Source organism: Adiantum capillus-veneris, chromosome 15 (assembly GCF_014529385.1).
Source record: "Adiantum capillus-veneris isolate H3 chromosome 15, ASM1452938v2, whole genome shotgun sequence".
Taxonomy (NCBI): domain Eukaryota; kingdom Viridiplantae; phylum Streptophyta; class Polypodiopsida; order Polypodiales; family Pteridaceae; genus Adiantum; species Adiantum capillus-veneris.
Window position 1 is genome coordinate 79,389,335 of NC_140945.1, and position 15,787 is coordinate 79,405,121.

Below are 15,787 nucleotides of genomic sequence, written 5' to 3' on the forward strand. Positions count from 1 at the left end.
CCAATGATGCCTTCAAGGAAAGACTTTTATATTTGCAATGTGTACAATTGGATAGGGTGTTAGCTTTTGAGCATTATGAGCAGGTCTTGAAGAAGAATCAAGCAAAGGTAAATGAGAAGGTAAAGGACAAGGACATCAAGAAGGGTGACATGGTGCTTCACTACAATAGTAAGCTTGATAGAAATTTTCAAAAGAAATGTCAAATCAAGTGGCAAGGTCCTTTCTTGGTCTTAAACAAGTTTCCAAATGGCACATATCAGCTTGCTGACTTGGATGGTACCCCACATAAAGCAAGTGTGAATGGTTACAGGTTGAAGAAGTATATTGCAAGGTTGATGACTGTGATTGAGGATGAGCCTTCTTTTGAAGAATTTTCTAATCATGTGGTTAATGATGGAGATGAAATGAAGACTTCCTCATGTGGTCTACAGGATCTCTTTTGTGCTGTTGATCATGAATGATCTAGCAGGCTGGGGTGTGGCAAACTATGTTGGGCGCATTTCTAACACCCCGTTTTTTGTAAATTTGTACATACGAACACGAAACCCGATGTCAAAAGGGCATGTGGGCTTTATTTTTGTGGGTTTTTTAGCTTGCTTTAGAAAGCACATGTACATGCACTGCAAGTCACTAGTCTAGTGACAGCTGTCGGGCTACTATAAGTGCCCGTGAGTGATTTTTTTGAAGTGAGCCTTGGATATAGCTTAAACTCATGTAAAAACTTAAAAACCTTCAACCAAACATCAAAATATTTTAGGTTTTATCTATTTGTGTCTCCTTGGTGCTCTTGGATGCAGTTTTTTGCCCCGACTAGCCTTCTCTACGTGTAGTCCTGTTGGGACAACTTTCTGTTCGCGTCAGTTTTGCTCATGGAAGCATATGGAGTCAATTTTGGTCATCTTCAGATTTCTTTCCAGTCATTTTTCAATATTCTTTTCAAGCTTTAAAGTTCCCCAATTGGATTTGTGCTCTTCAGGTTACGACTAGTTCTCTCCATGGTTATGGCTATGGTAGCCTAGTGGCAAATTGTGTGTAGACAGATTCGGAGGGCATGTATCTATGAATTGTGGAATTGATGTTGAAGTTATGGGTTTGAGATGTTTGATTGTGAAAGGAGAGGCTCTTGTATTCATCTGCATTGGTCGGCGTTTGTTGTAAATCCGTGCTTTGACAGGGTTTTGCTCCTAAGTGACATAGTCTCTTGGGTGGGCGACGGCTAGTAAATTCCCAAGGGTCTACTCCTATTGGACTTGTGGTGTTTCAAAAAGATTTTGCAAAGATTTTGGTGTCTTGTAGTTCTCTTTAAACGTTCTTGGGTGACATCAGTATAGAGGTGTTTCAGTTTGCTTGTTTCCCAACAACGTTGATAGACCACTTTTGGCGTGTACAAAGTAGCGTTTATATGCATGGTCATATGTACAAAAATATATAAATACATGAATTTGGGAGCTTTGCAAAGTGGTTTCAAGTTTGAAAACAGGTGCAACGTGTGCACATTGTAAAAATGCGTGCTTGCGTGTCGACAGTCAAGCATACGTACATGCCTGGATAGGGTATCGGGGCCTTGGATATGGTTCTAGGTGGCTTATTTTGGCTGTAGATAATGTGTTTGAGCTTTCTAGAATGTAAATAATTCAAGTGACAAGTGTGCGGTAACTGTCTATTTGTGGCGCCTGATCTGCGGTGATATGTGCATCGCCCTAGAAGTGGTCAACAATGGAATGTGGGGATGTTTAAATGTTCTTCGGGTATGGAGGATAAAGCGTGCAAAATTTGGTGAATTTTGGAGTCCGTTTGGGGTTTAAACTGTGAAAATTGCCCGCCGGGGGCCAAAACTGGGCCAAAAAAGGTCAAAAAATGGTCAAAAAATGTGTGAAATGGCTTCAAATTGCCACATCACTCACGGTGCCATGATGGTCCAGGCTGAGAGAGGACTTTTGAAGAAGAATATCAACACTTTGACCCCTCTGTGTGTGGGAGGGAGCAGGGTTCCTACAGGTGGTATAGTGCAATCCCGTTGCGTTCGCGTCCTGTTTTCGAGTGTGTGGAGGAGTGAATGAGAGCTTTCTCTCCTCAATTTTTCACTTGGGAGAGTCTATGGGAGTTATGAACTTTCCATGGATGTGTGTATGCAAGGAATTGAGTGAAGAAGGTGCGGCTTTCTGCAAGACTATGTGACCCTGTATCGGTGCCATTAGGGTTGGCGCTACTCCAAAGAGTCCAACAAAGTGGAGTTTGGTGAATCTTTTGCAATGGTTTGAGAGTGTCCTTTTGTGGCTGGAGTTTATGGTTTTTTGATGGTTTTTCTTGTATATTTTGGTCACCATCAAGCGTGATTTCAAGTGTTGATCACCTCCACTCACCTTGTAGTGTCTACGAGATGCAAGGGCTTGTAGGTCGAGGCGTTTGGAGTTTGAATTGAGCTATTGGGTAGATTTTTTAGGGAGCTCTTGAGTGGTAGTGAGTGAGGTGATAAATTCAAGTAAAATCCTTGTCTTGTGTTGAGTTGTTTGGGTGTGGGAGTGTGTGCACGACATCTTTTGCTGCATCATCCTTTGGCGATCCCGCTAGGGAGCGGAAATTTTCCGGCTGTGCACCCAGGTGGAGCGGTTTTGCTGTGAAGTTCGAGATTCATTGAAGAAGAGTGGTGGTTTGGTTGAGGTGGAGGACTTGAAATTTTGTGGAATCACTCACACAAGGGAGAAGAAAATTCAAAGGGATGGCGTATAGTCAGCCAGTGTTTACAGGGAAGGAGGATGTGAAGGACTGGATTGGTGATTTCGAATGGCATACGCTTGGTATGCACATTGTGAATGATGAAACGAATCTTCATGTATTTACTCTTGCGCTCAAAGGAGAAGCTGGCGAGTGGTTTGAAGGTTTAGAGGAAGACAAAAAACAAACATGGGAGCAGGTGAAGCTGGAAATTTTTGACAGGTTTGGAAAGAAACTAATCGCAACAAAAGCGACAACAAAATTGAGAGGTTTGCAGCAAGATTTTCATGCTAACTTTAAAGAGTTTTTGCAACACTTCAAAGGACTTTGGGTTCAATTAGAGGCGGCATCCCAAGTACCTCCAGGGGATTTCTTTCAAGTGCGTCAGTTTATGGATTGTCCCATCCAAGTGTAAGGGAGAAGGTCGATCAAGAGGAGCCTGCTACATTTGAAAGAGCTGTGGAAATTTCCGAGGCCAAGAGCAAGAAGATCAAGAGAATGTGGGATCAAGGCATGACACACGCTGAGCCAGTTGTGGTGCAACCAATGGTCCCTGTGACAACGGATGATAGAGTGGAGCGAGTGGTTCAAGGTCCAAATCCCGTTACGGCCTGGGTTTTGCATGATCTTGCTGGTCAGTTGCAAGAATTAAGAATTAACATAATGAATAGGAACCAAAGAGAGGAGCGGCTAGCTAGGAGAGGTAGAGGACGAAGGCTACAAGGAAGATGCTACAATTGTGATGAAGAGGGTCATTACGCCCCTGATTGTCCTGAACCACCAAGAGAGAGAGGAGGGATATACCCCTTATATGGACGTGGTCGAGGAAGAATAGAAGAAAATCATCAAGAGGGGGCACTAGAAGCACTGCCGCCACAACAACCACCACAACTGTTGCCTGAAGATGGAGAAGGTAGGGCTATCAACATCATTACCCTTGAGCATCAAGATGTGGATGTTTTGGCCAATAAGAGAGGGAAACAAGAGCAAGGAAAGGAAAGGCTAAGGTAGAAGAAAAACCAGAAAGTAGCAAGAGGCGGCAAAGAAGGAAAATTGGTCCAAAGGACTACCTTTTTGGCCAAGGTGTTGAAGACTATGATATTGTCGATGACATACGAAATCAAAAGGCAAATATATCTTTTGGTCAATTGGTGGCTTTGAATACTAAATTGAGGAGGCAGTGGACCAACTGTGTGAGTACGCGGCATCCTTCCAAGAAGGAAAAGCATCAAAGCATGGTGTCATCTTTCAGGGTTGGTCACCCAGTGGATATGGTGCCAATACTTGAATCTATGCTAGCAAAGAACACGGAAGTGAAAGCATATGTGGATGGTGGTGCCCAGGTGTGTTTCATGATCGAGGCTATCATGAAGAAAGCAGGTGTCAATCCGTATGAGAATGGCCAACCACAAAAAGGCAAGGTGTCTTGGAATAGCTGAAGATGTGAAGATAAAAGTCTTGGGGATTAAGTGCTTGGTTGATTGCTACGTGATGCAAGCGGATGAGAATGCATATCCAATCATTTTAGGGAGGCCGTGGCTTATAACCCTTGGTGCTAAGTAGGATTGAGGCAAGGGCTTGATCACCATCCCTGACAAAGAGAAAGGAAGGGCCATTGTCTACAACATGAAGACACACGAGAGCCGTACACAGCCCCTAGTGGATATGCAAGATACGGATTCGACAGAAAACACATCATACGATAGTGATGTTTCGTCTACATCATCAGAAGAAAGTGTAGAGGAAGGCTTGATGCAATTATGTCATGACCTTCATTACTCCTTGGGGTTGTTTTGCCTACAAAAGAATGCCTTTTGGGCTGGTTAATGCATATGCCACCTTCCAAGGATGGATGAATAGAGTGTTTGGTCCCTACTTGGGTAAATTCATTCGCGTTTTCATGGATGACATTGGGTGTTATAGATCAAGGGTCACACATTTGGAGAAGTTGAGGTTGAGTTTTGAAAGGCTTCAACAAGAGGGTGGGCAACTCAACCCAAGGAAGTGTAAGTTTGCTCATGCCAGAGTCCATTTGCTAGGACATGTGGTTTCCCAAAATGGAATAGAATCTGACCCAGATAAATTTAAGGCTTTATTACTTATGGATCCGCCCAACAACACAAAGGATTTGGCATCATTTGTGCATAAGCTCAGGTACTTGTCACGTTTTTTCCGGATGCTATGTCAGTATGTGTATCCTCTCCAGAAATTGAGTCAAAGAGTTCAAGGGTTTGAATGGAATGAAGACATGCAACAGGCTTTTGATGGCATCAAGGAGGTATTGTGTGCTTTACCAACAGTGAGTCCTCCCAACTTGCAGACCATTTTCTATGTATCTATTAGTGTGGGGTCAGTAACTTTTGGGTCGGTTCTCTTACAAAAGAAAGGAAGGAACTTCAAGCTAGTTTATTTGACAGCAAGATGAAGAATGTAAGCGAGTTCTCCTATACGGAAATGGAACAGTGGGTATTCGCCTTTGTTCTTGCTTGTTGAAGGTTTAAAACCTATTTGTTGTCCCAAAAGTTCTATGTGCTCACCACATCTAATATTTTGTCGGATGTAGTACAACATTTGAAGCCTAGCAAGCGCATCTTAAAGTGGACTTTGGAGCTTCAAGAGTATGAGTTTGAGTTTAAAGTGGATCATTCTATTAAAGCTCACTTGGAAGACATAGTCGTACATAAGGGGGGCGAGCTTCCATCTTACCCAAGGGTTGACAAGGATGATCATGAAGAGGAAGTAGATATGGAAGATGCGTATACAATGATGTTTGATGGTGCATACAGGAAAGTTCTTCAAAAGGCAAGTGGTGGGGTAGTCATTAAGAACCCAAAAGGCGATGTAATCTTTTCTAGAGCTTACGATCTTGATGAAGCTGAAAGTAACAATGAGGCCGAGTACCTCACGCGTTTCCTTGGGTTGAAGCAGTGTGTTGAGTTTGGACTGAAGAGGGTCATTGCAAAAGGGGATGCATTGCTAGTCATGAATCAGTTGCTTTGTTTGTGGAATGTTAAGAAAGACAATTTGAAGAAGTGGCTCTATGGCATTAGGAAGCTTTTCGATGAGTTTGAGAAGATACAGTTTAAGCATGTTCCTCGTGAGCAAAATAAAGAAGTTGATGAGTTGGCTAGGGACAAGTTGGATGCTTTGGTAGCTCCTTTAAAGGTCAAGGAAGCCTTGTATGCAGGAAGGGAATCATTGCAAGATATAGAAGTATTTCTTGGTAAAGGGCAATGTCCAGAGGGAATGTAATTTCAAAGGTTCAGCGTAAGAGAATAGTTGGAAAAGCAAGAAAATACACATTCATAGGTGAGGATCTCATGCTTTATGGCAAGGATAGCATTTTGAGAAAAGTGCCGTACAAAGAAGAGATAGGCTTGATTTTGGAGCACTGCCATGAAGAAACAAGCCATCAAGGCAAGGATCAGGTTGTCTTTTGTGTTTTGAGAGAAGGTTACTGTTGGCCCTGTATGATGAGAGATGCTTATTTTTGGTGCAAGTCATGCCATGAATGCCAAGTGTTTGCAAATCGGAAGCTTTTGGCTGAGCCTCAAAAAGCTATAATGTCTTTTGATGCATTTGCAAAATGGGGAGTAGATGCTGTAGGTCCAATGCTAAGGATCAACAATGGTAAAAGGTATATCCTTGTGGCTGTGGACTATTTGAAAAAATGGGTGGAGGCAAGAGCAGTAAAAGATGTAACAGTAGGAAGAGTGGCCTCTTTTTTATATGAACAAGTGTGTTGCAGGTTTGGAGCTCCTATGGTTATCATTTCCGATCGTGGACCACGGTTTAGGGGAAAACTTGTTGCTGCTCTCATGGAGAAATCAAAAATTTAGCATAGGCATTCTTCTCCTTACTACCCACAATGCAATGGGTTGGTTGAGAACTGCAATGGTCAAATTTTGAAGATGCTATCAAAGTATGCTAGAGAGCATCCTAAAGAGTGGGACTTGGACTTGGAAAAGTGTTTGTGGGCTTATAGAACTACGTATAGACTGTCAACACAGTTTACACCATATCAACTTGTTTATGGAAAGGAAGCTCTTATGCCTATACACGTGCAGTTGGATGCCTTGAAGTTGTTGTGCGGAGTGCAAGGTGAGCATAATGACAAGTTGCAAGAAAGAATTCTTTCTCTAGAGTTGCTGCGAATGAATAAAGAGAAAGCCAGTGATTATTATCTTCAACAAGCAGAGACAAGGATGGAGAAAATGAATCAGAGGCTGCCAGAGAAAGAGATCAAAGAAGGATATTTGGTGATGAAGTATGATTCTCACTTGGATTTTACTTTTCAGAAGAAATTGAGGGACAAATGGTTGGATCCATAGAGAGTGAAGCATGTATTTTCTAATGGCACCTATGAGTTGGAAAAATTGTCTGGTGAACGTTTGAGCTATAGAATAAATGGTTATAGACTGAAGAAAAATTTTGCAAGGGATGTGGTTCCAGATGCAAATAGTCTCTTGGTTGAGCATATATGATCTACCTAGAGGGTGGGCAATGATGATAGACCGCTTTTGGCGTGTACAAAGTAGCGTTTATATGCATGGTCATATGTACAAAAAGAAGTAAATACATGCATTTGGGAGCTTTTCAAAGTGGTTTCAAGTTCGAAAAAAGATGAAACGTGTGCACATTGTAAATATGCGTGCTTGCGTGTCGGCAGTCGAGCATACGTATATGCTTGGATTGGGTATCGGGGCCCTGGATATGGTTCTAGGTGGCTTATTTTGGCTGTAGATAATGTGTTTGAGCTTTCTAGAATGTAAATATTTCAAGTGACAAGTGTGGGTACTCTCATCCCGCTCGAGAAGTTTGACACATGCGATAACTGTCTATTTGCGGCGCCTGATCTGCGGTGATATGTGCATCGCCCAAGAAGTGGTCAAAAATGGAATGTGGGGATGTGTAAATGTTCTTTGGGTATCGAGGATCAAGCGTGCAAAATTTGGTGAATTTTGGAGTCCGTTTGGGATTTTTCCTGCGAAAAATGCCCGCCGGAGGTCAAAACTTGCCAAAACTGGGCAAAAAATGTGTGAAATGGCTTCAAATTGCCACATCACTCACGGTGGCGTGATGGTCCAGGCTGAGAGAGGACTTTTGAAGAGCAATATCAACACTTTCACCCCTCTGTGTGTGGGAGGGAGCAGGTTTCCTACCGGTGGTCTAGTGCAGTCCTCTTTTCGAGTGTGTGGAGGAGTGAATGAGAGATTTCTCTCTTCAATTTTGCACTTGGGAGAGTCTATGGGAGTTCTGAGTTTTCCATGGATGTGTGTGTGCAAGGAATTGAGGGAAGAAGGTGCGGATTTCTGCAAGACTATGTGACCCTGTATCGGTGCCATTAGGGTTGGCGCTACTCCAAAGAGTCCAACAGAGTGAAGTTTGGTGAAGCTTTTGCAATGGTTTGAGAGTGGCCTTTTGTGGCTGGAGTTTTTGGTTTTCTGATGGTTTTTCTTGTATATTTTGTTCACCATCAAGTGTGATTTCAAGTGTTGATCACCTCAACTCACCTTGTAGTGTCTGCGGGCAGGCAAGGGCTTGTAGGTCGAAGCGTTTGGAGTTTGAATTGAGCTTGTGGATAGAGTTTTTAGGGAGCTTTTGAGTGGTAGTGAGTGAGGTGATAAATTCAAGTAAATTCCTTGTCTTGTGTTGAGTTGTCTGGGTGTGTGAGTGTGTGCACGACATCTTTTGCTCCATCAACGTCTTTTGTTTGACTGAAAACGCAACTTTTAGGTCGCAACTTACAAAACCTCTATTTTTGGGTCTCCACAACTTTTTCAACTTATTTTAAGATTGCCCATGTATTTTAAGCTAAAACATATGAAAATGAAACATTGAAATTGATAAGAATCACAATTTTGACTATGTGTTTACTTTATAATCTATAGTCAAATGAATTCTTATTCAATAGTTATCACTAAATACATCTTTAATGTATTGTGAAGAGTATATATTTTCTCCTTTAATATCTCGACTTCATTTGTGTACGACTAATACTCTCTATCTCATAAACTATTCAACAATCTTTTAAACCATATTTAACAAAAGATGTAACCTATGGTATTCTTTATGACTTTGAGAGCTTGAAAAATAGTCCTGTTACCTAACGCATGCAAAGACTACTGGACATTGCATGTATAAAGGATGGGCAAAACCAATATAGACTTCCTATATATATAGAGGCTTTCATCAATATACAATAGCGTATTATTTTTTCTATGTGTCGAATCCTCTCTCCATTGCTCATATGTTGCACTCTACTCCAAGCCATGGCCACTCATCGCCGGCACCCGCCATAGCTATGTGCTCAACAACAAAGGTTCAGGGAGAGACTGTACACTATGTGGAGCCAACCAAAAGTGACGGTTGAACAATCGGATTTACGGCTAGTGAGATATGGTTTCGCAAAGTTGGGTGCCATTTACGAGAAGGTGGGTACAACTATTGCTAGCCCATTTTTTTGGCTTCGTTTGGTGGACCTCTGTGGGACACATGTCTAACCTCACCATCCTATCTTATTGCAGTATTAGTGCGAACCACGAATAATTTGTCAAACCATGGGACGAAGCTCTCTTGACTAGTGCATAGAGGCTACAAGAGGTTGTCAATCTCTTGGAAAACAACTAATAACCCACATCTAGCTCAGGCTACACTCAAGTGATTGAAATCACCAAAAGCCAATCGCACATTGGAAAGCCAATGACATCTATTATACCATCAAATGACATCCAAACGTAATGAAACTTCTAGGACAAGTTTATAAGACCTAAGTACACATGCTTATGGTCTCAAACCCCACTTTAGGTCAAGTTCCAAAATCGCAATTATTAACAATAGTGGATTTTTGACCCAGAATGCATCTAAATGCTTAGCAATGATGCCTCAATACCCTGCCTATGCTTAGTTTTTTATTTAAAAGTGTAAATTCCTAGTTATGTTGAAATTAGGCCGCAGGTCGGCGACCCCAAAAGCTACGAAATACTATGAATGGCTTACGTCAATGCGTAGAGCTCTTACCTGCGGTTGCAATGCAACAAACGCAATCGCAATGTGACAACCAGAGAGGGAGTAGGAAGCGCGAGAAGGAGATAAGTGAGCACCATTAGCTCACGCTGTGTATTCCTTATCCAAAAACTTATAAAAAACTTACAAAAATTGGCTTTTATACCTTAGCCAAGGTTTTTGGGTGGTCAAAACTAATAGTCTAAAGTTCTACCAAAGCTGGGAAATGACTGGCTGATACAATCTAAAAGCTTGTAGCCCCGGCTCATTAATTACAAAGTTTATCCAAGAAAATAGGAGTTAAAATATTCCCGATCCTTCAGATCTACACAAAAACTCATCAAATATAGCATAGTAGCAATCATAGGTTTATTGACCTCCTCAGGCTCATCCTGTGTTGGGTCCACAATCTTGGTCACCTCATCAGATCCTATGTATATAATAGCTTTTTTTATGCACTCATCTGCAACAAACATGTTGTCTTGCTCGGCTATTGTGCTGATAGTTTTAGTAATGTCGTGTAGAGGCTCATCTTCTTGATAAACTCCTTCAAAATAACCCATGTCAAGGTCAGCAACTTGTGAACCATTTGCTGTACAGTCTATGTCTTCACTGAAATCATTATTGGAGGTAGCATCCATGCGAGCAATCTTTGAAAAAATTCATACAAATCTGTTTCAACATTAAATTCATCATTTACCTTTTCTTAGTTGCTCAAAATATTCTCCTCTGAAGTTGAATTTGTAACTTTCAACTCCGCATTTTCTTTGGCTTTGCTTCTCGCAGAAATATGCTCCCAGAATTGATCATAATTAGGGATCTGCAACTGATCCCCTTCACCTTTACTAAAGACAACCTGGATTCATTCACTAATCTCATTTATTTCCAAATCTAGAATCCTTGAACTTTCGTAAATGAATTCCTCTGCAAAATAGTCCCATCGTGTGGGATATGCTTCTGCCAGTTCTTGCACCAGCTCTTCAATATCCGAGTTTACAGCCTCTTCAAAAGCTCCAATCATTCAGTTTTCTGGAACATTTCGGCTCTTCATCTCAGCTTCATGACATGCAACAAAACCTTCTGGATCATATCCCTGAAAATTATGATACTGCTCCCATACAGCATGAAGTGCTAGCTCTACAGTATCATCAATCTACTTTTTTATCTACATGGCTTTCGCTTCCTGCATACATCCCTGCACTAATTCCATCATTTTTGGCAAATCTGCAACTACTAGATTTTTATCAAATCCATTAGAATTAAAATCGTCAATAAACTGCTTTAATTGTTCTGGCATCTCCATCTTTACCTCCCACCCCGGCTCGTTTCACGTCGCGTTCACCAAAGATGTCGGGGGATATTTGTTCAAAACGTGATCCGGACAGGTGTCGGGCCTCTGTTTGTGGGAGGTGTGAAAGAGAGAGAATAGTAGACACTGAAAGATCTGGGAGTCACCATAATCATTAATTAATTGAATAATATCTTGAGTACAACTTATCCTTACCCAAGGCGGGTTGTTAGCAGCACCGTCACTCGGATCATCTGATAAAGTAGGAGTTTAAGCTCCCACTTTAGAGAATTAACCGGGCCGATAACGACACCGAGCCTTAATAAGGTAGTTAATCAAACATCAAGCTGATGACGATGATAGAAATTGCCTTTTGTTCCTTTATCTGTCTCAACTACCTTTGGATTCTGCAAACTTAAATTTTTCTCACTGCCTTAATCTTTATGCTTCAATTGTTGCCAAATTCTCTGCAAACTATCTCTATGTAGCATTCTCTTATCCCCTCTGTCGGCCTTTTCATGCTTAATTGAGAGAAAGTTTGAGAAAGATCTTCCAAAATCACCCATCTTTCTAGTTCTTCACCTCCTTCAAAGATCCTCAGTTTTACTCCTTCAATTTCCCTTAACACTAGGTTGGTAATGGGACACTTTTATATATGTCCTGGGACACTTTTATGTCCTGTTAAGTGACCATTTTCCCTGAATTATGTCAAGAGTTTCAAAATGGATTTTGAGGTGCTATCTATCTAGAAAGTTGTCTCATGAGCTGTAAAAAACTCGACATTTTTTTGGAATATCAATTCCATCTTTAACATTGTCCTTGCACAACATTTCACAACCTAAACTGTGTGAAAAAACGGGTCCTGTTTTTGGCTTTTTTTAACTCTTTGCAACTATACCACTCTAGAATTCATGTTTGTGAGGTCTATACTTCTAGAGAACTATCTTTAGTAGTCCTCAACATGTCCCGATGCTTCTAGGGAGAAATAAATATTAGAGTTGTAAGTTATGACCAAATTACAAAAATTGTCAAATCCTGTTTTTTAGCCAATTTTAGCTCTTCTATGATTTTTTTGGTGGATTTCATGATATCCAAATGGATTTTTGATTTTCTATGTCGCATATTGTAACATAAAGCTAATATTCCTTGAGTTTTGGGGCACCTAATACCCTATTTTGCATAGTACACAACGATGGTTGATTTTTTCAATTATAGAAGAAAACAAAACATTCTAGTATATCAAGTATAGCCTTTTCAATATTGTTAGTTTCTTGTGACAACTACATGCATTTTGTAGGTAGTAACCATATCTAGTCATAAGGATCAAATTTGGCTAGATATTGAATAGTTTCTATGGGATTCTACAACTCATAATGTTGAACCCATTTTTTTCATGTTTGTTGTATTTAACACTTCATCTTTGATCCCAAGATTTCCCTTGGTAAGAAATGTATTATTCTTTTGACATGCTCCATGGCTCCTTATGAACATAAAGGACAATAGGGAACTAACAAAACATGCAAATATTATTTGTATTGAGTGTGGCTATAGAAACTTTGCTGATAGGTTTGCAGAATGGTAAATTTTCAACTATTTTGTACCTATTTATTTTGGCAAAATAGAAAATAGTGAGTGAGAAGGAATCATGTGTTCAGATCACCAACCCATTGAAGTTAGCTAGGGAATTTATCTCAAGTCCTACAAAATCCCCTAATCTTATTTTTATGCAACAAAACGTAAGAAATGACTATTTTGATGAAAATGCACTGGTCCATCAACTTTGGAGGCTTGGTGTGACCAAAAGATGAGAAATTTTACAAGTTTCTTATTTTTTCCATGTGTAGTAGGTCTTGAACTATAACCTCATGAAAGGATTTTACAAAATGCGTTGATCTACTATGGTTTTGGAGGTTTTTTTCAAAACCCTGAAAGGACACTTTTATGTCCTGTTACGTTACCAACCTAGTGTTAAGGGATCTTCCAAACTTGCCGATAGCTTAGGATTTCATATTTCTTGTTCTGGTTCTTTTCTTGTTGCCTCCTTTGTCTAACTTCATAGGTTTACCTCCATCTTGTTCATCCCGCTCTCTTTTTTCTTGTACTTCCTTGCTTCACAAAGGTCGAGAGAGCGCATATCCTAGCTTATCTCCTGTACTGACAAAAAGAGAGATATTCGGCTCTCCTCCCTTCTTTTGTTGCCTTAAGGGGGGGGGGGGGGGAGAGAGAGAGAGAGAGAGAGAGAGAGAGAGAGAGAGAGAGAGAGAGAGAGAAAGAGAGATTACTTCTTTCCTTCTTTGCCTTGCTGAGAACAAGCTCGAGAGAGAGATAAAGAAAAGATCTTTGGTCCTTTCCTTCATTGAAGCGAGAGAGAGAGAGAGAGAGAGAGAGAGAGAGAGAGAGAGAGAGAGAGAGAGAAAGAAAAGCTCTTTGCTCCTTGCCTTCTTCCCCACTCTCCTCATCCTCTCTTCCTTATCAACGGTTGAGAGAGAGAACAAGATTTTCTTGCTTGCCCGAGGACGAGCCGAGAGCTCCTCTTGCTTGTTCGTTCCCTTCTTTGATGCCCTATCTTCTCTCGTTACCCCCCTTAGTTCACGCAATAACCACTTTTTCATACAACAATTACCTATTTATAACCCCTCGCTCCCTTAGCAACGACGACAGGGGGGCCAAGAAAAACACCCTATGATGTGGCAGCCCAGGGGAAGAGGTGCACCAATTTTGACCGAACCAGGGTCGAATCTGAGCACCTTGACAAGCTAAGTAGATTTCGTCTCTTTGGCGCCTCCGTCTGAGCATCTCGGCAGCCTGCGCGAGCACATCTCCCCTCTCGTGCACTTCCCTTTTCTGCTCTCGTCATTTTCCATGTCCTTTTCACTTTGGCTTTAGACTCCCTAAAGTTGTTGGGTGGCCCCATTTACAATGGGCGGCCTTATGCCTTACATTGGTTGGCCCTTTTGTTCCATGGATTGGGCTGCCAATTACTAAGGGCATCACATTTGGGCAGACATGTTGGACATGCAATGCTTTGCAACAAGTAAAAGGAATCATATTTGGTACACATGCCAGCCAAGGCAATGCTTTAGTTGGGCACCACATTTATATACATACGGACCAAGGCATCGCCCGCAAACATTGCATTTCAAAAGATGACATTTCCAACTAAGACCTCAACATGAACTTTTTATGATTTTGTAACGGCACCACAGTTGGCATGCATATCACTGAGGCAATGTTAAGCTTGGAATTTGTCTCCAAAGGCTTTCAACATTACTGTAAATTTATATGAACCTCCCTGTTTGGCATATGTATCAGTCAAAGCTCCGTTAAGCACATTATATTTTAGCCGGCCATGGAATTCAATTCAGCTGGAGCATTAGCTATCAACGCACTCCAAGAGATTAAATTTTGAAGAAGATATTCCTCGAGCACTTATTCTACCATTTTCAAGAACCCAGATGAAGCTCAAAACTCCCACATGGCACTCCGGCCGAGCCGACTAGACTAGCACGGAAATGCCCCCTGGTGAATCTTTAACAGCCTATAACTTGGCAGTCGGAACTCCAATCACTGATCTGAAAAGAGAGATGCGCTCCCCAAAGTGAGCACTTCAGACCCATGCATTCATTTAATTTCTCTCTCCTCAGCTGCAGCTGCCCAATCCGGTACGATTTGCAATCGACTTAAACTTCAAATTGCCATAACTTCTTCAGCATAGCTCTAATCAATGAGCCGTAAAGACAGGGAGGTAGAGCACTTCAAGCACTATAGTTCTTGATCATGAACACCCATTTGTGCTCATTTAAAGAATACTCATTTTTGGCATCAGTAAGGCATCTGTTGGCCCTTTCAAGACGCATCTGCTGGCATACATTGATCATTAAACTTGGCCTGTTAAAAAGCCCTGGTCACTCCTCACCAAATTTTTAGGCTTGAAAGAAGCTTAGCTTGCATTTCTCTGATCATTGTCTCTTCATGGGAGCGGAGCTGCACGACAGCGTGTCAGAGTATGCTTCACGGCAACATACTACAAAATTATGGTTTAATCATCAAATAAATCTTCAAATAACATATATATTTATAATAATTTAAAGCATACGTATACTACTTAAAACTCATGTCGAAGCGTATCGTAGCCTCCACTCCCAAGATGTGACGCTCCATGAGACCCCAAACATACTCTGGCTGCATCTCTCTGTTGCTGAAATCTCTCAGGATTGTCTGGTGCCTCTCGTGCAACCCTACCCACTCCTCTGCGTCCAACCATGCCAACTTGAAACTGTCGGCATTGTACCTGTCTCTCTCCTCTGACCGACGGCGTGACATTGTGGCCTTCGACATGCTCAAAATCCAGGGGTTCGAGACTGGACCGTACCCCTCTGTCAGCCTGTACCCTCTGTGAATGGCCTCGATGATGTAATTCTTTCTTTTAAGATTGAGGTTGTCCCAAACCTCCATCACATAGTGACAAAGTCAAATAGAATAGAGCTGTTGAATCCTTTGTCACATGGCCTTTTTGACCGTATCCGCCACAATAGCCCCATCCCTGCTCTTGTACACCTTGCTAGGATCATGCTTGTGTGATCAACAAGGTGTACATTGTGTGCCAATCGGTGAAGTATCTACTGAAGATAGTGGTGGACTCTCTCTCGGTGGTGTGGACACATCCGTAGAACCGCTACCAAAGCAAACACCACCTTCATAATGACGAATACCTTGTCTCGAGGATGAACCACCTCTCACTGTAGGGGGCACACGAGTCCTAGGCGCAGGGGGAACACT

At 41.5% G+C, this 15,787-nt stretch overlaps 1 protein-coding gene across 1 annotated transcript in view; it reads left to right on the forward strand.

Moving 5' to 3' along the window:
* LOC147440953 (uncharacterized) overlaps positions 1-15,407 on the forward strand; it is a 74,157-nt gene extending 58,750 nt beyond the window's left edge. Inside the window, exon 12 of the mRNA XM_086483368.1 lies at positions 15,221-15,407. Within this exon, the coding sequence (XP_086339494.1) occupies positions 15,221-15,407 (187 nt within the window). The remainder of the gene's footprint in view (positions 1-15,220) is intronic.
* The last annotated feature ends 380 nt before the right edge of the window (positions 15,408-15,787 follow it).